Consider the following 26,374-nt stretch of genomic DNA (forward strand, 5'->3'; position numbering starts at 1 on the left):
AGAAAAGATGAAAAAAACAACAACAAATAAATAAAGACCAAAAGCAACAAAGACTAGAAAGGACCAGAGAACACCACCAGAAACTCCAACTTGACAAGCAACATAATGACAATAAATTCATATCTTCCAGTACTCACTCTAAACATCAATGGACTAAATGCTCCAATCAAAAGACATAGGGTAACAGAATGGATAAGAAAACAAGATCCATCTATATGCTGTTTACAAGAGACCCACTTTAGACCTAAAGACACCTTCAGATTGAAAGTAAGGGGATGGAGAACCATCTATCATGCTAATGGTCACCAAAAGAAAGCCAGAGTAGCCATACTTATATCAGACAATCTAGACTTTAAAATAAAGACTGTACCAAGAGATGCAGAAGGGCATTATATCATAATCAAGGGGTCTATCCACCAAGAAGACCCAACAATTGTAAACATTTATGTTACAAATGTGGGATAGCCTAAATATATAAATCAATTAATCACAAACATAAAGAAACTCATTGATAGTAACACCATAATAGTAGGGGACTTCAACACCCCACTCACAGTAATGGACAGATCATCTAATCAAAAAATCAACAAGGAAACAATGGCTTTGAATGACACACTGGACCAGATGGACTTAACAGATATATTCAGAACATTTCATCCTAAAGCAGCAGAATATACATTCTTCTCCAGTGCCCATGGAACATTCTCCAGAATAGACCACATACTAGGAAACAAAACAGCCCTCAACAAGTACAAAAAGATCGAGATATTTTCAGACCACAGCGCTATGAAACTCGAAATCAACCACAGGAAAAAATTTGGAATGGTAACAAATACTTGGAGACTAAAGAACATCCTATTAAAGAATGAATGGGCTAACCAAGAAGTTAAAGAGGAAATTAACAAGTTCATGGAAGCCAATGAAAATGATTATACCACAACCCAAAACCTCTGGGACGCAGGAAAGGCAGTCATAAGAGGAAAGTATATAGCAATCCAGGCATTCCTAAAGAAGGAAGAAAGATCTCAGGTACACAACCTAACCTTACGCCTTAAAGAAGTGGAAAAAGAACAGCAAATAAAACCCTAAACCAGCAGAAGACAGGAAATAATAAAGATTAGAGCAGAAATTAATACTATCAAAACCAAAAAACAAATAGTAGAACAAATCAATGAAACCAGAAACTGGGTCTTTGAAAGAATTAACAAAATTGATAAACCACTAGCCAGTTTGATAAAAAAGAAAAAGGAAAGGACCCAAATAAATAAAATCAAGAATGAAAGAAGACAGATCACAACCAACAGAGCAGAAATAAAAACAATAATAAGAGAATATTATGAACAATTATACGCCAATAAAATGGGAAATCTGGAAGAAATGGACAAATTCCTAGAAACATATACACTACCAAAACTGAAACAGAAAGAAATAGAAAATTTGAACAGACCCATAACCAGTAAAGAAATCGAATTAGTAATCAACAATCTCCCAAAAAGCAAGAGTTCAGCGTCAGATGGCTTTCCAGGGGAATTCTACCAAACATTTAAGGAAGAGTTAACACCTATTCTCTTGAAACTGTTCCAAAAAATAGAAATGGAAGGAAAACTTCCAAATCTTTCTATGAATCCAGCATTACTTTGATTCCAAAACCAGACAGAGACCCCACTAAAAAGGAGAACTATAGACCAATTTCCCTGATGAACATGGATGCAAAAACTCTCAACAAGATATTAGCCAACCAGATCCAACAATACATTAAAAAAATTATTCACAATGACCGACCAAGTGGGATTTATACCTGGGATGCAGGGCTGGTTCACTATCTGCAAAACAATCAACATGATTCATCACATCAATAAAAGAAAGGACAAGAACCACATGATCCTCTCAACTGATGCAGAGAAAGCATTTAACAAAATACAGCATCCTTTCTTGATATAAACCCTCAAGAAAGTAGGGAAAGAAGGATGATACTTCGAGATAGTAAAAGCCATATATGAAAAACCCAATGCTAATATCCTCCTCAATGGGGAAAAACTGAGAGCTTTCCCCCTAAGCTCAGGAAGAAGACAGGGATGTCCACTCTCGCCACTGTTATTCAACATAGTACTGGAAGTCTTAGCCTCTGCAATCAAACAACACAAAGAAATAAAAGGCATCCAAATCGACCAGGAGGAAGTCAAACTTTCACTCTTCACAGATGACATGATACTCTACGTGGAAAACCCAAAAGATTCCACCAAAAAACTTCTAGAATCGATTCATGAATTCAGCAAAGTTGCAGGATATAAAATCAATGCACAGAAATCGGTTGCATTCCTACACACCAATAATGAAGCAACAGAAAGAGTAATCAAGGAATCAATCCCATTTACAATTGAACCAAAACCCATAAAATACCTAGGAATAAATCTAACCAAAAAGGTGAAAAATCTACACACTGAAAACTATAGGAAGCTTATGAAAGAAACTGAAGAAGACACAAAAAAATGGAAAAAGATTCCCTGCTTCTGGATAGGAAGAACAAATATTGTTAAAATGTCGATACTACCCAAAGCAATCTACATATTCAATGCAATCCCTATCAAAATGACACCGGCATTCTTCACAGAGCTAGAACAAACAATTCTAAAATTTGTATGGAACCAGAAAAGACCCCGAATAGCCAAAGCAATCTTGAAAAAGAAAACCAAAACAGGAGGCATCACCATCCCAGACTTCAAGCTATACTACAAAGCTGTAATCATCAAGACAGTATGGTACTGGCACAAGAACAGACACTCAGATCAATGGAACAGAATAGAGAACCCAGAAATGGACCCAGAAATGCATGGCCAACTAATCTTTGACAAAGCAGGAGAGAATATCCAATGCAATAAAGACAGTCTCTTCAGCAAGTGGTGCTGGGAAAACGGGACAACGACATGCAAAAAAATAAACCTGGGCCACTTTCTTATACCATACACAAAAATAAACTCAAAATGGATGAGAGACCTAAATGTAAGACAGGAAGCCTTCAAAATCTTCGAGGAGAAAGCAGGCAAAACCCTCTTTCATCTTGGCTGCAGCAACTTCTTACTCAACACATCTCCGGAGGCAAGAGAAACAAAAGCAAAAATGAACTACTGGGACCTCATCAAAATAAAAAGCTTCCGGACAGTGAAGGAAACAATCAGCAAAACTAAAAGGCAACTGACAGAATGGGAGAAGATATTTGCAAACGACATATCAGATAAAGGGTTAGTATCCAAAATCTATAACTTAATCAAACTCAACCCCCAAAAAACAAATAATCCAGTGAAGAAATGGGCAAAAGACATGAATAGACACTTCTCCAAAGCAGACATCCAGATGGCCAACTGACAAATGAAAAAATGCTCAATATCACTCATCTTCAGGGAAATACAAATGAAAACCACAATGAGATACCACCTCACGTATGTCAGAATGGCTAACATTAACAACTCAGGCAACAACAGATGTTGGCAAGGATGCAGAGAAAGAGGATGTGTTTTGCATTGCTGGTGGGAAGGCAACTTGGTGCAGCCACTCTGGAAAACAGTATAGAGGTTCCTCAAAAAATTAAAAATAGAACTACCCTATGACCCAGCAATTGTACTACTAGATATTTATCCAAGGGATACAGGTATGCTTTTCCAAAGGGACACATGCACCCCAATGTTTATATCAGCACTGTCAACAATAGCCAAAATATGTAAAGAACCCAAATGTCCATAGGCAATCAAAAAGAATGAAATCTTGCCATTTGCAACTACATGGATGGAACTAGAAGGTATTATGTTAATTGAAATTAGTCAGAGAAAGACAAATATCATATGACTTCACTCATGAGGACTTTAATACACAGAACAGATGAACACAAGTGAAGGGAAGCAAATATAATATAAAAACAGGGAGGGGGATAAAACATAAGAGACTCTTAAATGTGGAGAACAAACAGAGGGTTACTGGAGGGGGTGTGGGATGGGGGATGGGCTAAATGGGTAAGGAGCATTAAGGAATCTGCTCCTAAAGTCATTGTTGCACTATATGCTAACTAATTTGGACGTAAATTTAAAAAATAAAATTAAATAAATAAATAAATAAACAAATGGTTAAAGTGATAAACTTTCTGTTGTGCGTATTCTACCACAATTTTTTAATGGTTAAAAAGAAAAAAAAAGGTAAACAAATCAGACATACTTGAAGGCTAGATCTAGTCTACCAGCCTGTGGTCTCTGAGCAGTTTTTTAAGCTTCTGTCTGGAGGTTCAGGGGCAATAAGGTGGCGGGGGGGGGGGGGGTGGCCAGTCTGGGAAGTGTAACACTGGCAGGGCCTTGGGAGTGTGGAGGCCACTGCTCCAGGCACATCCACAAAAGGGGAGGGGAGCTATAGCATGTGGCCCAGGGGTATAGTTGCCAACATCAGGGAGGGTCATCCAGACCAGCCGCGGTCTCTCTCCTGTTGCCAGACCAAGACCAGTGGCCTCTGTGGCTTGGGTCCTCCTGAGCACCGAGGACCTGGGCCCGTGTGCTCCCCACAAGGAGCACGGTGGGCTCCTGGTAAATACAGCTATCGCCATCTGACACTTATCAGTGCATAAGCCTCAAAAGACTCCCACCGCCCCCACAAGCCCAGGTTCCAACAGTGATAATGGCAGCCCCATTTCCTGAGTCAGCTTTGCCAGCATGGCACAGGACTTCCTGAGATCACCACTTCGAATCCCCAATTCTATGAGGTAGACACTATTATCATCCCCACTTTATAGGAAGAGAAATTGAGATTCCAAGAGATTAAGCCTTAGTTAAGGTGGCTTTTTATATGCCCTTTTGGTGCCAAGATTATGGCCACAGGGATATCAGGGTCACCAAGGATAATTTGGAGGTTGCCAAGGACTTGGTTTAAAGTGTTTTCAAGTCTGACCAAGAACTCTGACATGGTTCAGAGTGGGGTGGGGTGAGGTGAAAGCCTTAGTTAAGCAGCTTGCTCAAGGTCACCTGACCACTAAGTGGTGGACCTAGGATTAAACTTGGGTCTGAGTGACCACCCCCACTACAGGGCCCTCCAACTCAACTACTAGGCTACCGTGCCTTTCAGGAAGAGCCACACCCAGAAGGCAAGTCTGGAAAAGGTTGGGAATAAGGCACCATGACAGTGAGGCAGAGTGTCCCCCACGGATGGGCTTTTCTTCTTAGAGGAGGAGGAAGGTCAATCTGTGTCAAACCACAGTGAGGCAGACAGAAGACCAGAGCACGCGGAAGTGATACCTCACGAGGCATTAGCACTTTACAGTGTATCACCCATTTTTCTGTCGTCTCACAATTGATCTGTCCAATAACCATGAAGCAACATGGATTAGTCCCAGTTTAGAGAATGGTAAACGAAGGCACGGAGAGGAAGTCACTTCCTACCGCCGCACAGCTAGCGAGTGGCACAGCCAGGACTAGAACCCTGTTTGTGTGGTTCCAAATCCAAAACTCTTCCCAGTAAAGATGGCGGCGCTGGCAGCAACAACCACAATACTGGATCATCTCATCAGGTGCTTTTATGTCCACTTGACAGATGAGGAAACTGAGGTGCAGAGTGGTAATTAACCAGCCCAAGGTCCCACAGCTGAAACTGAGTAGTGTCCAAAGTCAGGATTTGAACCCGGTTCCCGGCCCATGTGGTTGAACATAGCTCCACAGAATTGGACCTTCCGAAGAGTAGCTCAGGGACCTGGAATTTCAGGTGCACCCCCTGAAGTTTTCAGAAAAGAGCTGGCAGTCAGGAAGTTCAAGGATAAAGCCTGAGCAAAGACGGAGAACCATTCTGAATTCTCTCAATCATCCAGAGGGGCCGGGGATGGGAGAGGACAGGGGCTGGGGATATCTGCAGACCTGGGGGCACAAAGACAACCAAAAGGCCAAGATCCTTCACCTTCAACTTCCCCTCTAAAAACTAAGCCAACTTTGCTAATGAAAGGGAAAAAATGTTTTGTTTTTTTTTTAAATTCATTTAAAGTCACAAAAGGCCACACATGGTTATGATTTCATTTACATGAAATGTTCAGGAAAGGCAAGTCCACACAAACAGAAAGCAGATCTGCGGTTGCCAGGGATTGGGGGGGGAGGGGGAAAGGAGGGTGACTAGGCTTTTTTAGGGTGATGAAAATGTTCTGACATTGGATGATGGTGATGGTGGTATCACCATCTCAATATACTTAATATATTTAAATTGTACACCTTAAAGGGGTGAATTGTATGGTATGTGAGTTATATTTCAGTAAATCTCTTTAAAAAAAAAACAAACTTATTTCAAAAATTAACTGCCTGGACAGTCTATCTTGGAGAAGATCAGGGAAGGAAGAGCTACGGATAAGCTCTTGCCACGGGCCAGGCATGCCCTGTGGGGTGGGCCCTGGACGAGCCCCCAGTCCCACAGGGCTACCCAAGCTTTGGTTCTGCCACTATATCTTGCTCCTCCTGCCACAGTCCCTTTGCACAGACTAGACTATTCCCTTAGCTCAGAACCCACTTCCTCTGCTTTGTGCCAGACCTTGGCTCCAGCACCACTTTCTCAAGGAGGCTGTCCCTGACCTCCCCGCCAGGCCCTGATGTCCCTCACAAAGGCGTCTGGTACAAGCCCTCATGCCCTGTGTGTGTGCCTACCCACAGAGCCCTTGTCGCTCTTCTAACTTCACATGGGTACATGTAACAAATGTCTGTCCTCCCTTAGACCATAGCCTCCACAGGCCAGAGCACACCTGCCCACCTGGACATCCCCAGTGGTTAGCCTGGTGCCCAGGGCACACCGCGCACTCAGCAAACAGCTGAGGGAGAGAGGCAGGCGGGCACCGAAGGAAGCAACAGTGACACAAAGCTAGTGTATCACCCTGCCTAGAAGAGCCCCTGAGAGTGAGGCAGACAGGCCCAGAGGCAGCAAACAACGGGGTCAGTGTATGAAGGAGACACAGGGCACTAGGGATGCCCCAAGGAAGCCCACCTAACCCAGCAAGGAACAGGTGGTCAGAACAGATAGTTCTGGAGAAGAGGATACATCTGTAAGCTGGGGAAAAAATCCTACATTAAAAAATGCATAGGGGCGCCTGGGTGGCTCAGTGGGTTAGGCATCTGACTCTTGATTTCAACTCAGGTCATGATCTCATGGTTCATGAGATCGAGCCCTGCATCGGGCTCCACGCTGACAGCATAGAGCCTACTCAGGATTCTCTCTCACTCTCTCTCTGCCCCTCCCCTGCTCCCTCTTTCTCCCTCCCTCTTTAAAAAATTAAAATTGGGGCGCCTGGGTGGCGCAGTCGGTTAAGCGTCCGACTTCAGCCAGGTCACGATCTCGCGGTCCGTGAGTTCGAGCCCCGCGTCAGGCTCTGGGCTGATGGCTCGGAGCCTGGAGCCTGTTTCCGATTCTGTGTCTCCCTCTCTCTCTGCTCCTCCCCCGTTCATGCTCTGTCTCTCTCTGTCCCAAAAATAAATTAAAAAAAAAAAAAAAAAAAAGTTGAAAAAAAAATTTAAAAAAATAAATAAATAAAAAATTAAAATTAAAAATGCATAAAAAGAATCTGCTGCTCCCTGGAACTGAGAACAAGTCACAGTATTCTGTGATGTCTCCCCAAGCAAAAGGTCCACATGGTGGGTAACCACAGAGTAAGAACCTGGCTCCAGCTGAAGGCGGGCCCGTCAACAGAGTCCTGGGCCCACAGCTCAGGGCACAGATCCAAGGCAGAGATGATGTAGAGAGAGAGTGGGGGGACCTTGGGGAAGTGGGGAAGTTCAGACAGACACAAAAGACAGACACTGACCATGGGTGTGGGGAGCTGAACCTCTGGAAAGGGGCCTCGGGGTCCACGTGCAGGTGGGGAAGGAGGGCCCACGGTCAGTCCCACAGGGCATGCAGCCGAGGTCCCGAATGTCCTGACCAGCCGAGGAAGGAGACAGCACTCGCCAGCATAAATCTGAGGCCCTCTCTGGCTTCCAGAGTCTGAGTGCTTCTCCTCCCGCATGCACTCACACCAGCCTCTCCTTTCCTACCAGTTTTCCCTGGGGTGACCACTGCAGTGACTTTTGTCCACTTGGACTGCCCGGTCCAAGGCACCGAATAAGATGGGGTGGACTCGGCACCGGCCTGAGGGCTGGGAGCGACCCCGTACCTCCCTGCTTCCCTCACATCTACACACACAGCCTGTCACTCCTGGAGAGGCACGTCCTGGTCCCCCAGAACCACGAGGAATGGGGCACAAGGATGAGCAGGATGGGAGACCCAGGCCTCTGACTCTTGCCACCTTGCCCTCTCATGCATTCCTGAGCCGAGAGAGGAGACCCTATCTGTCCATCACGTCGGCCGCCCGGTGGGCTGGTTCCAGGCGGCCCACGCAGTGTCCTCTGATCTGCTCCACGGGGGGGAGTGGCCTCTGCCCATCCCATCCTCCCCAGGTACCTGATTCTGCAGCTGGGTGGATGTGGCTTGCTGGTCACTGTCTCGGAGGGCCAGCCTCTCCTGTAGGGCTGCCAGCTCCTCCTGTAGCCGGGCTTTCTCCTCCTGCAGCTGGGACATGGCCTCCACCATCCTATGCACCATGGGGGCTGCACCTGGCGGCCCCGCCAGGCTTGAGCACCTCCCGCTGCCAAAGAGCCGCCCACCTATGAGCAAAGTAGTGGCCGATCAGAAAGGACAGCAGAGGACCCACCCTGGATGAGGAGCGGGGGCCCATCACGGCAGGGCAGACCGTCAGGGATGGGGAGGGGATGCGAGCCAGCGGGGCGAGGGCTGGGGGCGGCAGCGGCGTGGGTTGGCCAGGGGCAGGCCCTGGAGGAAGCCGCTTCAGCGGGCAGCTTCTGGGAGACAGAATTGCCTGGATAAGGACTGAGGCAAGAGACTTTCGCCCTAGTCTCCCTTCAAAGTATGTGTCCGAGGTCTGATGGGCGATACCCTCCCTGTGGCCAGGCCGCAAGGAATCGCAGCTGAGAAAGACATGCCTTCTGGCAACAGCTGATTAAGAGTCCGGGGTTCTCCACCCAGAAAACACTATTCTTGGGGGGAAACGTGATTTCTTTAAACCCCAAACCCCCTCTAGAGTACAGAAGAGAGGCAGAGGCTCCCCAGCCTGTCCCCTGACCTCTGCAGGGAGGGGTCACCTGCACACAGAGAAGGGGCAAGGGGAGGGTGTGCGTGTGCAAGGGGCAGCCAGACCAGGACGCACAGAGACAGACACAGCATGTGAGCAGGAACACAGCCAGGCCCGCTCTGGGGCCGACACCTGCGCTGAGCACAGGGACTGCACAGGCACGACAAAGTGATAAATACCAGGGGGAGAGGGTGGTACCTCAGCCTGAATCCTCCTCCTCCCACGGCCTTCCACTGTACTGTCACCAGGAGCAGGAGAGAAACAGACAGACTGACGGAAGGACAAAGACAGAATCAAGGGCCACGATGTGACAATAGGGCTTGGGATGCCTGTCATAGCTTGCCTGGAGGATACCAAGAACGCTCATGGTCTCTGCAGGTGGGGAGCAGGCAAGGAGCAGGGGGTGTGCAGGAGTGGGGTAGAGGAGAGGCTCTGAAGGCAGGAGATCTGCCTCTCCCCTTGGGCAGCCTGAACTGGGACCCAACCAAAGCCCCAGGAGGCAGAAAGAAGGGTCCAAGGTGTGACAAGTGGCACCTGCTGTCTCCAAGCCTCCAGTCTGAGGGCAGCCAGGCTTCGGGGCTCCCCCACGCTACATCCCAGGAGCCAGAGCCCTATGGGGCAGGACTGGAGGGCTCCCAGACTCTGCACCTGAAGTCACGCACCCTGCTGGCAGCTTCAACCCACCGGGAGGCAGCAAGTGCGCTCACTGAGACTTCAGAGAAGCCACAATAGAGTTTCCGGGCTGGGTGGGATGTCACAGCCCTGCTCCCAGGAGGGTAGACCCTGAGGGATCTCGGGCCCCACTCTCAAGAGGGCAAGTAAAGCACACACGGGCTGGCTTTTCCCTTCCTCACAATCCCTTGGAATAGCTTCAACTCGAGACCCTCTGGAGAGCTGGAGCAGGCTCAGTTACCGGTTGGCCAGTGGCCCTGGCAGTGTGGCCTGCATGTGACACAGCATGCATATCATACACAGTTGGCCAAGCTTCTGCTATCTGTTCTAGAGAGAGTGAGGTCAGGTGGATGCTTCCAGGCCCGCACACGGGGCTGCCATGAGCAGCATGTGACCAGCGTGGCCCTCAGCCCTTTGCAGACTGCCATGGTGTGGTGGGGAACACACCAGGGCTCTAGGTCCTGAGAGCTCGCTCTGCCACCTGGGAGATGGGGGTGGGGGTGGGGGGCTTGGGGTCTTCCTTTGTGAAGTGGGGACAATGGTCCCAGTGAGGCAACCTTGGGAAAGAAGCCTGGGATCCATGAAGGATGCATAGGAGTGAGTGAGCGTCATCCCACAGACCATAGGGCTGGAACAAGACACAGAATAGTCCTTCTCGTCCAGGACACTCGTGAAGGTTCTGAGATGCCCTTGGAGCCCACACGGGGGTTCATCGTGACCCCAGCAGAGGGGCACAGCCAGGGGAGCTGAAACAGGGCCTAGAGAGCACTTGCTAGGGGAGAAAAGACCTTGAAGAAGCTAAGGGAAGGCCAGAGGAGGGAGGGAGAGGTGAGGTCAAAGAGGCACTTGGGGGCCAGGGAGTGAATGGGACTTGGCCCTGAGAAGGCCACATGCCTCTCAGCGGGTCGGATGTCAGTGCAAGTTTTAAAAGACAACATGCCTCAGAGACCCTGCCTGCTCACTGTGCCTAAGGCTCAGGAAGACATAAGTCTGGCCCCAGCCCCACTGACAGGCTCAGTCCTCCCCCTTGACAGAAACTGGTCTCTCTCTTCTCCACAAACTGGGAGAGCCGATCTGACTGGCTGGACAGCTCACCCCTTCCCAAGTCCTGTCTGCCCACACCTCAGCCAGACCCCAACACCTGTCCCTGAATGCCAGACAGGCGACTGCAGCTCTGGGACAACCCCAGAAAAGGGAGTGGCTCCTTCCACCACACAGCAAGTTCAGAAACACAGATCCACCCCTGGTGACGGGAGGAAGAGAACAGGGGAAAGACCAGCTGCTTTTTCTCCACACAGTCTTGGCCTTCCTTTTGGGCTCCTGAGGATGCTTTTTCCCCAATTACTGAGCTCAGGTTTCCCTGAGCTGGAGAAGCCCCACAAAGGGGGTCCATAGAATCTTCCAGAACCAGTCATCCTGGTCAGAGAAGAATGGAGCCACCGGCTCCTCGACCCTGGCCTTGAGGGAGCAGAGCAAAGCCCTGTCCTAGAGCCTCTGGGTCCCTGACGCATCCACAGATAAAGGGGATGGGGTCAGGCTTCTCTCCACAGGCCGTGGCGTCTTTGAAGCTGCCACCCTTGGCCTGCTTTTGACAAGCACTGGGGAAAAGACAAAAAGCAGGGAAACTCAACCCCAGCCCACACGGGCCAAAGCCTCTTATCACTGGTGGGGCCCTGCGGGCAGTGGGAGGAGGGTATCCCTGGAGTGGGATGGGCAGGCCGGGGTCTCTGAGTTCCACGTCAAGGTGGCCAGGAATTGGCTGGGCCACCTCCAGGTGAGGAGGACAGGGTGTGAGGACAGTCTAAATGCCACAGCAGCCTCCCTGCCAGTGCCAGCTTTAGCGAGGGCTATTCCAGGTTGGCGGGCAGACCTCCTTTACCTGTTTTCTCTACATTCATGGCGCCACCAGCTTCCTGGGCCTCCCGGTCCCGCCTGGGGCCCGGCGCCTGCCTCTTCAGGAGCTTCTCTTCTTTCGTCCCCTGACTCTTGTTCTCGCACCCCTTGTCCAGCAGGGCTTGCTGCCAAGACACAACCAGAATCCTCACGTGAAGGGGACTACAAGCGGGAGGGGACCCCCTTGAGCCTGAGGATGGTGTGCTCCTGGAGCTGGGAGCATCCCGGGCACAGGGACCCAGCCCTCGCTGTGTGAGTGGGTGAGGACAATGAGGCCGGGGTCTGGAAGGAAATGTGCCCAGATGCCACGACAGGACAGTGGCAGTGCATTCTCTTGGCCCCCATCTGGCAGCCAGCTATCTGCACCGGCAAAGAAGGTTCTGGGGCACTTAGAAGTTCTCAGGTGAAGCTCACTGGGCTGTCCCTGCAGGCTCTGTGGGGCGGGAGTCACCAGTGCAGCAGCCTACTTGCTGCGGGCCCACAGCCCCACCATTCGCAGGGCTGTCCAGCCCCACCAGGCACACGGCAATCTCAGGGCAACACCCCCCACGATGTCAGCTGCCCCCAGCTCGAGACTGCCAAGAGGGGGACACACAAATCCACACAAGCAGGGGAAGCCCATGCCCCCCATCTCCTGGTCAAGGAGAAACCGAGGCCGAGAAGGAGGAACAGACAGGTGGACAGGCAGGGAGAGAGAGAAGGGAGGGGCAGAAAGAGTCATCTGGAGACGATCACCTGCAGCTCACACAGAAAGACATCCAAAGCAAGCCGCAGAACCGCATGCAAAGTGCAATCCCATTTGAGGATAAGAGAAATAAAACAGGCCTTGAAAAAAATCTGGGGAACTGTATAAACAATGGTTGTCTCTGGCAGGTCAGGTGACGCAGCAACTAGGAGGAGAAACGTGCATCATTTAAACTCTTGGGGGAGTAAAAAGAAACTAAGAGAATGTGGGGGAAAAGGGCAAAGAGTCCTTACATTTCACTTTTTAGCCTTATAAGCATCTACAGTGTTCTGTTTTGGTTTTTTTAATGTCAACAGAAATTATCTGGGAAGGGGCATTACAGACACTTTTTTTTTCTTTTTTTTTTGAGTTTTATTTATTTAAGTCATCTACACCCAACAGGGAGCTTGAACCCACAACTCCAAAATCAAGAATTGCACGCTCATGTGACTGAGAGCCAGCCGGGTGCCCCTACAGACACGTTTTTGGTGTCTTTGTGCCCACTGTTTTGGAAACAAAAGACAAATGTTCTGTCTAAAAGAACGTTCTGAGTCCAGAGTCGGCAAGAGCTGGGTGTGAAACACGGCTGCGCCTCAGGTGAGCTGTGTGGCTCTGGGCAAGTTACTTACCTTCTCTGAAGCTTCATTTTCCCCATTCTTACAAGAGAAACAGTACTAGCCCCTGATGCAACTGGTATGAAGGGGAACTGCAGGAACCATGCAAAGTCCTCAAAGCCTCTGGCACACAGAAAGGGCTCGATATCAGGTAGCCACTAGCATTGGACTTTTTCCGCACTCTTCCTTCTTTTTTTTTTTTAACTTTTGTAACCCCAAATCCAATAAACAGAATGGAAAAGAGGAAAAGAGCAACATCAGCAGCCTCGTTCACCGACTCTGACGCCCTCTCTCTCGACCTCACCTTCTGCTTGAGAAGGGAGGGTGGTGAGCACAGTCTCTCATATGTAGGAAAATTCCCCCCCCCCGACTTTATTTTGTCCCCACCCTTTGACCAACTGCCACACCATCACGAGCAGGCTTGTCAGCGGTGGCGGCAATGGCAGCAGCTGGAAGTTTCCAATTGCCGACCAGAGCAAAGGTCACGCTATTTCTGGCCTGGTGGCCAAGCCACAGGAAGGGCAGCCGGGACGCCAGGGGGGTTGGGGATTTCTGCAGCACCTTCAGAGGAAGCATCTCAGGTTTTAACTACTTGAGAGGCTGGGGCAGGGGGGAGGTTCACTAAGCCTACCTGCTCATCCCACAGTGCCCGGGTCCCTCCTTCAGCCCCACATCCCTGTCCTGGAAGCAAACTATAAACACAATGGAGCTTCATGGGGGCCCAGAAGGACACCAACATGGAAACTGGTTGCTTACAGGAGCTTCTCACAGATTCTCAGCAGATCTGCTGACCCCAGGACTCAGCAGCAACCACAACCCAACACCCCATAATCAAAATTCAAGAACAGAGCCACCGCCCAACTCAAGGCAGCCGGTTTCTGACCACCTCCCGATTTAACTACCAATGGCTCAACTCAGAGGAAAAACAAATGGCTTCTCCAGTTTCTTTAACTGTTCCCACACCAGACCTGCTTTTCTTGCAGACCTTAACATAAAAGAAGGACTGTTTGGTTCGGTTGGCAGATGAACCACACAAGAAGGGCCAAGAAAAGCCTTGAAGCCCAAGACTGCTCCTGAAGCCACATCAAGCTTTGGGCCACATTCAGATCAGGACTCGGGGCCACACGCCGCCCAGGCCCAGGACTTTCATCTGCATGAGGGAGGATATGCCCTCAAAGGGCACCTGGGTTTCCCCTCCCTCCTGCCCCCCATGTGCCCATGTCTCTTCAAAGTGAGCCCTCTTGTGTGCAATCTTTCTTGGGCAGGGTGCTTTGCAACCCGCCCAAGTGACTCTGGTCATTCATCCTCCATCACTGTGTCAATGGTCCTTGTCCAGTTTGCATTCATACACTTGTGATCACTTGATTATTCTGTGGCACGCCTGCCAGGCTGTCAGGTCTATTTCTCCGCTGGGTTATGGGCCAGCACCTAGCGCAGAACCTGGCACAGAAGAGGCACTTCCTAAATATCTGTATTCCTTTAAAAAGTGCAGTGCCTGTGCCGTCCTTAAATTATTCAAAGCCACAGTTGTGAGAATGCATCGATATTTAAGTAGCTCATTGCAACCAGAAATAATACAGAGCACCAGTTAGATAACCTATGGTAAACCCTGAAGTAGAATATTATGAAGCAGTTCAAAAGAATGGGGTAGTTCTCTGTATACTGACATGCATGAAGAAATCACCAGATTTCCTGTCGAGGGAAAGAGCTAGTCACAGAATAATTTGTAAAAATAAATAATAAAATTGTATAAATATAATTAAGTGATTATATAGGAAAGATACATAAACACCAAACTCTTAATAGTGGATTTCTCAAAAGATGCAGGACTAGAAAAAACATTCAGCTTTGAGATGTTATATCCCTGTGTGAATTCTTTTATACCATACGTTATCGAGCACGTCATGCTTAGCTATTCAGATCCCCGCTTGCTGTGGGACCAGTAGCAAGTTACATAACCTCTCTGGGCCTCCATTACTTCATCCATACAACTCCAATAAAACAGGAGCTGTGTCTTGAGATTGTTACGAGGACCATGAGTACTAATGTGAGCTATATAATACATGGCACCGGTGCCTGGTTCAAAACCAGTGTTCCATAAATAGCAGCTATTATTACTATCATTATGTATGATCTCTACAACCAAATATGCAAACATATATAAAATTTGTCTTTTGAAAGTCAGTTGGTGATAACTGCGAGAGAAAAGAATCCAAGTTTTGGCAAAGTCCTCTGTCTGGCTTTGGATCCTCACGTTAAATAGGAAATACAAGTATTGCCCCACGGACAAACATGCTGAGTAGGAATTAACGGCTACCCCAAAACCTGCCTGTTTTCCTAAGAGCTTCTCAGCGAAGGCCCCGCAGTTCTCACTTTAACGCCTCAGCCAGGGTGTGGCTGAAAGCTTTCTGTCATCTGCTCTGTGATTTTTCCTGAGATAACCCAGTAAAGCAAACTGCTCCATCCGGGCTCTGCGTGCTGTGAGAAGCTTACCAAGGCAGGTCCCCGGCTCTCTCTCAGTGCTCGCTTCCCCAGAGGGCCTGCTGGGGACCCCGCTGCTGGGAGCTCAGAGGGCGAAGACACATCAGCCTGGCTTGGGCCCTCACCTTCCCGAAGGCCCCAGTGCTTACCTGCACGGTCAGGTAGAGCCTGTGGGGGCTCCCGGGGCCGGCCCAGTCCACACTGAGGGCCCGGCACTGAGCTAGGGCCGGGCGAGCTGCACTTCGGGCACTGGAGTCCTCGTCACCGCTGACTGGGGTATCTTTTCCACGCCCTGTTCCGGGACAGAGAGTATGGGTAAGATGCTAGGCCCCTGGCTGAAGACCGCTGGCCAGGGCCCTGGCTGAGTTCTGCTTCCCCTCACTCCGGGCCGGCCCAGGCGCGGCCAGCAGGGACTCACACGCCCTCACACGCCTGACCTACTCAGAGGGAAGGCCTGGCACCAGGCAGGGGCTGTGCTCCTTTCTTCCCAAAAGCCACCCCAAGCTTCTCCTCAGGAAGGCACCCAAGGCCTCCGGGGCAGGAGGGGTGCTCCCCGCCCTCCACAGTGGATTTTGGGGCTGGCGCTCGTTCATGAACACCCTCTACAGAGAGCAGCAAAGGGAAGCCGACACCAACCTGGCTGTGCCAACCTTCACAGGAGGTGCACCCCAGGGCTGTGGTTTTATTACCAAGGCTGCCTCTAGGTGGCAATTTCTCCCCTGCCTTCATAAAGACCAACCCCACACCGGGTGGCCTGGTCCCTGCAGCCTCCAAAAGCATCTTCGGGACCAGCTAAAGCACGTCCCCTTGAGCCTCTGACACACTGCCTCCCTCACTGGATGGGGGAAAGAGCTGAGTGGGGTATGGGTATCCCATGCACCCCACCTCAACCCCCCACCACAGCTCGTGAGGTGGGATGGGATGGGAAAGGGGGTGCACCTCACAGGGGCAAGCTGCAGAGCCACCGCGCTGGGGGGTAATGATACCCTGGGCCAAGCGCTTCCGAGACCTTAATGCCCTTCCCGATCCTCAGTTTCTTTGTCAAGAATATGGGGATAAGGAACCAAGCTCATAGTCCCGTGGCGAGGGTTAAACGGAATGACACATGTAAAACGCTCACTCTGTGCCAGGTACACAGAAAGTGGCCACAAATGCAGGCCGTCAGGACCACAACTGAGAAGGGTTAATAACATGCCCAGGGTCACGCTGACCCAGTATTCCAGTCCCATGTGTTGACCCACCACCCTCTGTTTGACTATCCCTCTGAAGGTAGTGATAAGAGTGGGGGTGGAGACAGAGGGGCTGGGGTGGGCAGGGGAGGGGGGGAATCAAGCTGGCTGGAACCCTACTCAGTGGCAGGCACTCTGCTTAGCATTTCACACACAGGATTTCGTTTGACCTTTGTCTTAAATTTTCAAAGTGGCTAAGTCTGTATCTTCATAATACTCATTTATATGCATGCATGCGCACATACACAAGATTGGAAGGAACTATATAAAATGTTCACTAACGATCTTGTAGGTAATTTTTATTTTCTTTTTTATACTTTTTCTGGGGTTTTCTGTGTTCTTGATTTTTCAAGGGTTTTTTTAGTGTTCTATAATGAACCTGTTTTCATCTTTTGCTTCTTGTTTTCTTTTTGCTCTTTTCTTTTTTTCTTTTTTTTTAACCAGAAAAGCAATACTCATTCATATTACATTTGTAATCCTTAGGACAACCTTGTGGAGTACATCTTCATCCCCTTCCAGACAATTGAGGCTATCTGACCCAAGAGCCCAAGCTTTTTCCAGAGACCCCCGGGGCCATCCCCAGCCTCACCGTCCCCTACAGAGAAACTCTGGAGAGTATCGCTCTGGCTGCCATCAGTGGCACAAATGTGGTGGGAGAGAGGGAACTGAACAGGAGTTTGCTGTGTGCCCTCTCTGGGCCTCAGTTTCCCCTTCTGTACATCAGAGGGTTTGGATCTGATGGCCCAGAGGGAATTTGCTAGTTCAGACAGGCTGGTAATCTACCCCCCTTCCTCTGGGGGTCAGAACAACAGACAGCAAGCCTCTGAAGACATCTTGACTGAAGACCCCTCTGTCCCTCCACACTTCCAGGATGATTTGCCCCAGCTCAGCTCAGGAGACAGTCATGGGGCAGTGCACCAGACCCGATGATCCAGTCCGCATTGGAAATCAGAGGTGCCGCTCACTTACTGGCGTGTGAGGCACCAGGGGACATGACCCAGAAAGAAGGACACTCCCCCAAGGGGCAGCAGGGGTCCAGACTCAAACTCCTTCACTGCCCACTTGCTGTCGGGGCCCCCACAGGATCCACCCCAGATGGCACCTGAAACCCAGCGCATGGCACCCAAACTCCGCGGGGCCACGCTCCGGCGCGGCTTCGGTCCGCTCCTCACGTCCCCCGCGGGCGGGCCGGCCGCGATCAGGTGTCAGTGCCGCGCCGGGCACCGGGCTGCCACTTCACCTACCTTGTTTACCAGCTGCGGGCAGAAACCGGAGCGAGACCGCAAGCGCTCGGCCAAGGACCAAGGACGGGCCGCCCGCGCAGCGCCCCGACCCGGCTGGCCGGAGATCGCGTGGTTTGGGCGGCGTTGTCCCCCGACTCCAGCGACCGCGTTGAAGTTTAACTCGGCGTCCAGGACCTCTCTTTACAGGCGGGCGCGGGGCAGGAGCGCCGGCGAGATTGACGCCCCGACTCCGACTCCGCGCCGGCCCGCGGGCTGCCGGGCACCCTGTAATTACCTGACAGCTCTGACTGAGCCTAGGAACTTGCGAGAAAGCCCGGCCTCATCGCTGCTATCTGGAGGAAGGAAGGGAAATAAAGAGGCATTTTAAAAATGCGGACTCACCAGTTCTCAACCTCCCCGGGCCGGTGTGTGGGAAAGGGCGGGCGGCCGGGCTGGCGGGGGCGGGGCGAGCCATCCCGGGCTCGGGCTCCCGGGCCCGGCCCACTCTCCACAGGCCGCGCAGCGAGGGCGTGGCTCCCAGGTTCCACGGCCGGCGAGACGGGACCATGGCCCGGGGCTCAGCGGCCTCGTCGGGGCGCCGGGCAGCCTGCGGACAGAACAGGGGAGGCGAGACTAAGCGGGCTGGCCGGCACCCCGGGTGGGGGGTGGGGGGGCAGATCGGAGCCCGCCATCCGCAACAGGGTCACCTGTTACCCAGAAGGGCAGCCCCGACTGCAATTCCACCCCCACCCCTCCCGCCATCCCACCCCAAAGATCCCCGGGGCTTGTGGGATAAAACAGACAGAACACGGCACCATTTCGGGTGTTTCTTTTTTTCCAAGTAGGAGGCTCAGAAGTGGGTGAGGAGCCCGTCAGGTGTGTCTGCGGCACACTGTGGAGACCTCACATCTCAGCCCCTCCACGGGAAGCCTGGCAGCCTCCGCGCCAGGTCACAGCCCCACAGGGAGGAAGCAAAAGTCAACAGCATCTCTATAAACGTAATCAGACCGGGCCTGACTGTGGCCAGTGACAAGCTAAGCTTATATATATCAAATTCTTTTACAGTCCACTCATTCATGTATTCAACTAGCCTTCACTCTGTGGCTACAACTTGGCAGGCAGTAAGAGGCAAAGATTCATTCCTTCTTCATTTAATAATTATTTATCTGGTGTCCGCTGTGTGTCAGACACCTACCAGGGGTCCTCTTTGATCTGGAGAGATGGGGCCTCAAAGCTCCCTGTCAGGAGGGTGGTAAGCACTTCAACAAACCTTCACAATCAGAACAGGAATGCAGGGAAGCACCAGGTGGTATGGGAGAATGGGGGGCAGGGGGTGGGGAGCACTGGGCTGGATAGAAAGCCCCAGAAGCCCCTCATGAACTGAGCAATAGACAGGACAGACTTTTAAGCATTCACTACACGAGTCTTTATGGAGCACCTATCGTGTGGCAAAGCAGCTGTGAGGGCATTTAAAGTACCAAGCTACAGTCCCAGACTCAGACAGTGATGCCGTTAACAGAAGAAGTCAAGTCAGCTCAGGGAGGTGATGTGGAATTTGCTTTTGGTTTTAAAATGGGAGTTTCAGGCACCCGGGGACTTCCTAATGGTGCCACTTGGGCCGCAGACTGCTTTCTACCAGACAGTAAAGATTATCTGGTTGATCGGTGTCCACTCCCCTGACCCTGGATGGCTCCCCAGGGTGGGGCCCACAGAACGATCATCTGTGCAGCCCCACACCACCCAGCCTGGAGCTGCAGCAACACCCACACTAAGCTCCGGGCAGTGGCTTGATGGGTGAATGCCCTGAAATAAATGCAGACAGAAGCTCGGGCTGCATCCTGGAAAAAAACAAGGAGACTCAGAGGTGAGAGGCTACCGGGCGTCCCAATGCTACAGGTGAGGATACAATCACTAAAGGTGATACTAGAGGTAACCAGAGCTCACTCTGGGTGGTAAGGAAAGCTGGAGAAGGAAGGTCAGAGGTGACAACGGCACCAGGCAGGTGCAGAGTCCTCAGACGTGACCGGATGGTGAGTGGGAAGGAGAGGATGGTCAGTTCCCAGCGAGTGACGCCACAGAGAGCTCAAACTGGAAGAAAGCGGCTGGGGCTCTTGAAGGGAGCATATCAGTGGAGCAGGGCAGAGGGCAGACCTGGGAAGGCCCAAGAGGTGGGCGGGGGGCTAAAGGAAGCCGCCACTTCCTTCTCTTTGGGGAAGTTTGGCTAGGATGAGGAGGAGAGGCTGAATTCAGAGAATGTGGTATTTAGGAGAGATCTGAGCATGCTGGGTCAACAGAGCCAGGAACAACCGGAGCACGGAGAGACAAAGAAGAGTTCAGGGCTGGGTGGCAGAAGATCTGGTGACCGAAGGTCACAGAGCTGAGCTCTGGAAGAATGCCAGGCTCCTGGACTGAGGAAGACAACTTGGAGGAAGCTCCTGGGTACAGTGTTACTGGACTATGGTCCACAGGACAGGGCAGACACTAATTCAAATATGTGCACCGGAACCCACTGAGGAAAATGGATGTGGACCAGTGTGGAGTGGAAGGAACCAGGGGGAACAGCCAGATGTCCTTTGCTCCAGATTGCTTGGCATGGAGCTGGGCACACGACCAATGCTGAGGACCAGCTGCAACGGGCAAGGAGGGAGAGAGGCTCCACCTACATGCCAAAGCCACCGGATAGGTGAGATGGGCATTGAAGGTCGATTCCACGGGTGAGGGAGAAGACTTTTAAGGAGATCCTCTAAGTCTGAGGGGTGGAGACAGGAGGAGACAATATTGCTGTGGCTTTCTGGAAGGGAAGTCAGAGGAGCAGCCAGGAAGATATCAGGAAGAAAGAGGAAGGGTGTGTGCAAGATCCTGAAGAGGAAAAAGCAGCTGAATTTAGCAGCCAGAAGTGGGAAGGTCAAAAGTATCCAGGACTCAAATAAGCCCAAGGCTGGGGCTTCTACCAACTTAGGACTCACGGGGTGGGGCAATGGGGACAAGTAGTGGAGTGGCTATGACCAAAAACTGGTTCAGACCCAGCTTGGCCACTTGGTAGATGTGTGACCTTGGGAGAATTACTTTGCCTCTCCATGTCTTACTATCTCCATCTGAAAATGGGGAGAACTCCACCTTATAGGGTTGGTATAAGAATTAGACAAAGCATATATAAAGTGTTCAGAACAATACTGGCATATACAAGGAACTGAAAATCTTTATTTTTCAGTGATCTCCCTCTCTCCAGGGATGAGTGAATGCAAGGGGGCTGGCTTGGAGAGAGGAACAGATTTGCCCCTCTTTGTTTAGGCTATGGCAGTAGAGTGCAGCCCCCGCTGCCCCAGACCAGGGATATTGCAATGATTGAGGGACAGATTTGACAACTGCCCAGATACTGCTGCTGGGGAGGGCTTAGTCTTTCTGGGGGAAAAGGTCAGGAAGGTTGGACAGAGGCTGGGCCCTCCCCTGCACATAGTCACACGTCCTGGGTTTTCCAGGACAACACAGACTTCAAAACCTCGGCTCCATAAGGACAGCAGAACTCATCACCCTATGTCCCTAAAGTCCAGTCACTGCAAATACAGGGCCCCATTCTGAGGCTGCATTCCTTGCAAATGACTCTCTCTGGCCAAGGAGACAGCTACTTTATCAAGGGCATGGGGAGTGTGCCTGGGCAAGGAGAGGTGCTCACTCAGCCTCAGGGCTGGGGAAGGTGAAAGGTCAGGGACAGCTGACCCACAACCTTGAGACAGATATGTTGGGGACTGGGGGAGTACTTGAGAATTTAAATACAGCTTCCTCTTTAAAATCTTCCAGGACCAGGCCCTTCACTGCGCCAGAGTTCTGCTCTAACTCACAACAGGGGGTTGAAGGAGGTGGCTTCTGGCTTGCTCTCCCTACTGGGATCCCCTAGGCTGCTGCTGTCAGTGGCTCAATTCCCTACTGCCCAGGACGGCACTGGCCCAGGCCCTCCTGCCAACCTCAGGCTGGCCTGCCCTCCCCCTGCCCTTCCAGGGGGAAAGCGAACTGCCCAGGGAACGTACATGGTGGGAGGGCTGGAAACTGCAGCCTTCAAGAGATCCTTGGGGGTACAGGAGGATCTCTGTAAAGGGAGGGGGGTGCGCGGACTGGACACGCGGTTCCCGCGGTAGGTTCCGGCTCTCCTGGGCCAAAGAGATTGGAAGGGGGGCGGGGGGGGGGAGGGTCCCGAGGCTGCTCGGACCCCAAGGGCCGTGCTTCCCCAGGCCGTGCTGTGGGCAAGGTCCTCGGCTCCGGCTGGACGGCGCGGGGGGCGGCTGGCGACTGCGCAGGGCTGGTTCTCCGGCACCCGGCCTTCCCCGCGCCCCGCAGCGGGTCCGGGCAGGGGAGGGGGTCCTGCGGACAAGGCGGGCCCGGACGCGGCGCCCGTAATAGCGGACCTGGCGGACCCCGAGAGCCCAGCCCGCCCCCCGCCCGCCAGGGTCCCCCACTCACCGGCCTGGCGGAGGCAGGATCCCGGCGTCGCCGCAGAGCCCGGGGCTCGGCCCGACCCGGCCCGCCGGCGGGAGGCAGCTCCACGCCGCCGCCTCCTCGGCCCGCCCCGCTCCCGCCCCTCCCGCACACTTTCCACAGGAAATGATTAACTCGGGCCGCGGCGCGTTCCCATGGCAACCGGCTCTTTCCCAGGCGGGGGTCGGCGGCGCGCGCGCGCGCTCCCGCTCACTCTCCCGCGCGTGCTCACATTCACACGCGCGGCCGCCCACTCGGCGGCTGCCTCTCCGCTCCGCCCGGATGTTCCCGCCCGGCGCCGGGGTCCCCCACGCCCGGCACACATTAGTGCACACGTGCGCGCACACCCACTGGTGCACACGGAGCGTCATACGTGCTTGTGCTTTCGTGTGTGGGCTCTCGTAAGCCAGAACACATCTCCCTCACACATGCCTTCACACATGCTCTAGTCCGCACACACGCACACATTCAGTTCTCACACACGTCCCCACGCTAGTCCTACATACGTGCTTTTGCAGGTAAACTTCCACTCCGACACGCGCACATCTGCTAACCCTCGTACGGAACTTTCGCACACACTCGTTACTACTCACACTTAGGCTTCTCCCGTGCTGCCCTTCACAAACTCCCATACGCGAGCACGTTTTCTTGACATTCTAACACACACGCTTTCACACATGCTCTCACACACTCTAGATGGTACATGTGTACACTTCCACGTTCTTATTCACTTTACACACCCACTCACGTTATGGTCTGGCGCTCAGACTCATGCCTTCCCACAAATGGTCTGCTTGCTCCTTAGTGCACATATCTCCTTCTTCCTGCTCACACACGTTCTCTAACACTGTAACATACACATCCTTTTAAACCTGAGTCCACGCTTTCATACACACTTCTCACACTCGGGTTAGCATGCATGGGTACACATGCGTGTCACACGTTACCACTCCTGTTTATGCACACATGCTCTCACTAGTTCTAGTAAGGATACACATGCCAGTTGCCTCCCCAGCCACAGCACCACCCCCAAATTAACGTCTTCCAGTGCTTAAGATTTTTCAAAGTAAAATATTCCTTTGAGCTCCAGTGAAAACTCGTCCAGAATGCAACCACTCAGGAGCAGGCAGCGGCTCCCAGGGTAGCCCAGAAGTCCCTCCTAATGTCTCAGAAGAAGCACAGGGGAGGCCAAGGAGCCGGCCAGCCAAGGAGAGACAGCTGACCCAGAGGAGCTATTCTGTTCTTTGTCTCCCAAACAGAGGCGGCATTTTACTCCAGAGTCTGCAGCAGTATTCTCCCTCCAGGGTACAGAAGGAGGAGAAAGAAGCTCAGAAACCAGCCCAGTGCAGGCTGATGGTTCTGCAGATAATCGGCAAAGGGTAGGCACTTGGCTCTTTCCTGCTTCTCAGGTCATGGCCCAAGAGGTGCAAGGAGGGATTGGAGTGGGGCATTCAGATCAAGGAGAGTTCTATCTCCTGCCGCTCCAGGCACTGGGCTGGCAGTCAAGAATCTCAGCCGGAAACATAGCCAAGGTCCTGGGCCTCAGATTGTTCTGGATGCCAGAATAGGACACTCACAATCCCACTACTGGAAGTGGGCTAATGTGTGTTTTATTTTCTGAGACACCCAAGTAAAGGCCCAGAAGGGGATAAATGTCACTCTCCTGGAATGGTTCCTTGGAGAGTTACAGATTTCCAACTAAGAACCCCAGATAACCTCCCAATAGGAGAGAAGGCTGTAATTTGAGAATTACCTTCTCTGAACCCCCTGCCTGCCCTCCAGACAAGAGTGGTCAGGGGGACTGCAGGGTTGGATGAGGGCAGCATTTCTCTAGAATCCTGACTAAGTATCTCCCTTTGCTACAGTCTCTATTATTCGACTGAACAAGGTTGTTTGTCTTTAAAGTCCTCATATGAAACTGGAGGCCTTGTCTTACTTGCAGGCTGGTACAGTGACATTAACTGCAGGTTCCTTCCGACAAAGCCAAAGGCAGATTTTTAAATTAATAATAACACTTATTGTTCGTTTTCTCTGATTGCAAAAGTAATAAATGTTCATTGTAACCATAATCCCACCCCCTGGAGATAAGTGCTGCCAACATTTTAGTAGTCTTTTTTTTTTTTTTTTGTATGCACATAATAGCTACCATTTATCCAAAGCTAACACTGTGCCAGGCACTGGGCTAAGCTCTTTATAAACAAGATCCCATTTAACCCTGACCACCCTAGGAGGTGGACACCATTATATCCCCAGTTTTCAGGAGAGGAAACTGAGCCTCCAATAGTTCATTCACAAACCCAGTGTGTGACAGAGCTCATAGGATAAATGTACCTTACACACATAGGTATGTGTGTATGTATAATACATAGTACACACAAATAATACGATGATATGTAATGAGTTTCAGATATCAGATGCAAGAGTTTATTAAGATCAAAGCACCAAAGAAAAAAAGAAAATTGAGGTATTAGATGGACACATTTTTGGAATTCTCACAAAACTCTGACTTGAAATGTAAAAGCAAATTGCTTTATGATTGTTGGAATTTAGTTTAAAATATAAAATGTCACCAAGGACTACATACCAATGACTTCAAGGTCATTTCTATGCCAGAAACTTCACTGATGCCTTGATATGGAGGCTGCTAACTCTCTCCTGGCCACAGGGAAGGTAGAGATTTGCCAGAAACCTGGCCATCCCAATGCTGAGGTCCTGAACCCAGGAGTGAGGACTTTTCGGTTCAGCCTTCGGCCTTGACCTCCTGCCCACCTTCTGGCAGAGATATAGAAACATAGGAAGGGCCACACAAGACACAGTAGGCAAAATACAGCAGATCCATATTCGTATCCACCCTGCCCTCCAGCCTGGGGACGGCCGCACCATCTCTGTGTTCAAAGAGCCTGAAACTCCTTCACTCTCAGGTCTGTGTCTGAGAGGTAGCCAGGAGCCCAAGACTTCTACACCCAGAGGGAAGTAAAGAGGGGGAATAACATGGATTGGGTTTGATCTGGTTCTCACAGTAAGCTAGAATAAAGCACACCTAAGATTTACATGATTTTCCAGTTTTAATGATTGACCTTGAGATTCAATCACCTCCAGGCCTTTGCAATGCTGTTCTCCCTGCCGGGAAGGCCTCTCTCCTTCCACCGACTCCCACCTGCCTCCACCCACCTGGCTGACTCCTGCTTGTTCAAGTCCTTCAAGCTTAGAGGTCACGCTCTTTGACCCTCCCAGGCAGTATATCTCCTGACTGCCCATCCCCCCACCACACCACTACACTGGATTATAATGGTCTCTTTTGTCTACACTGCTCTGGAAGGGCAGGGCCTTTTCCTGACTTGATCCAAGGAAAACCCCTACAGTGCCTGGTATCGCATAAATTTTCATTGACTACGTTAATAGATTACATATAATTCAGAGGGAAAGAACAGGTACTTTAAAGCATTTGCAGACTTTCGTCTTGTGTAAGTTAATGATAATTCTTATCAAAAGGAGATAAGAGATAAATCCTTAAACAATTATTTCAATGTGGTCAGTAAGGAGCACCCTGCAGTTATGAAAAGTATATATATATCCTTGCACGATTCTGGGTAACAGTTTCTTGAAGTTGAAGAGCAACATTCTAGAGTTAGGAGTCAAATATTTAAGCAGTCCTGACTCAATTAGCCACTGTTTTGAAGCCACATGTTCCAATGCCCCTGAAAGAGTTTGTTATGGACAGCGCAGAAAGAGCTGGGGAGGAATCCCATGGAGGATCCCGTGGGTTCTGAACCCAGCCCTGCAATCATGAGTTTGACTCCCAGCTGCAGGACTTGGCACCTTAACCTCTGAGCATATTGGGGGGTGGGGGGAAGGGAGGGCTTGGTTCTTGGCTCACACCTGCCAGCTTTCAGGAAGCCACGCTCCTCAGTGGACATGAAGGGGTGGGGGCTTGGACAACCCTTGGC

At 51.2% G+C, this 26,374-nt stretch overlaps 1 protein-coding gene across 4 annotated transcripts in view; it reads right to left on the reverse strand.

Moving 5' to 3' along the window:
* Nucleotides 1–22,511, reverse strand: part of KIFC3 (kinesin family member C3) — a 43,327-nt gene extending 20,816 nt beyond the window's left edge. Inside the window, exons 1-5 of one of the 4 annotated variants that reach the window (XM_042918446.1) lie at nucleotides 22,413–22,511; nucleotides 18,360–18,564; nucleotides 15,655–15,797; nucleotides 11,673–11,811; nucleotides 8,434–8,636 (exon numbers count right to left, since the gene is read on the reverse strand). In XM_042918446.1, the coding sequence (XP_042774380.1) occupies nucleotides 8,434–8,636; nucleotides 11,673–11,811; nucleotides 15,655–15,797; nucleotides 18,360–18,525 (651 nt within the window). In that variant the 5' untranslated portion in view covers nucleotides 18,526–18,564; nucleotides 22,413–22,511. Of the gene's footprint in view, nucleotides 1–8,433; nucleotides 8,637–11,672; nucleotides 11,812–15,654; nucleotides 15,798–17,978; nucleotides 18,275–18,359; nucleotides 18,565–22,412 lie in introns of those variants that run through there. The other 3 variants (XM_042918444.1, XM_042918445.1, XM_042918447.1) reach the window with 3 other exon arrangements.
* Between the last annotated feature and the right edge of the window lie 3,863 nt (nucleotides 22,512–26,374).

The sequence above is a fragment of the Panthera leo genome, chromosome E2, assembly GCF_018350215.1.
Source record: "Panthera leo isolate Ple1 chromosome E2, P.leo_Ple1_pat1.1, whole genome shotgun sequence".
In the NCBI taxonomy this organism is placed as follows: Eukaryota; Metazoa; Chordata; class Mammalia; order Carnivora; family Felidae; genus Panthera; species Panthera leo.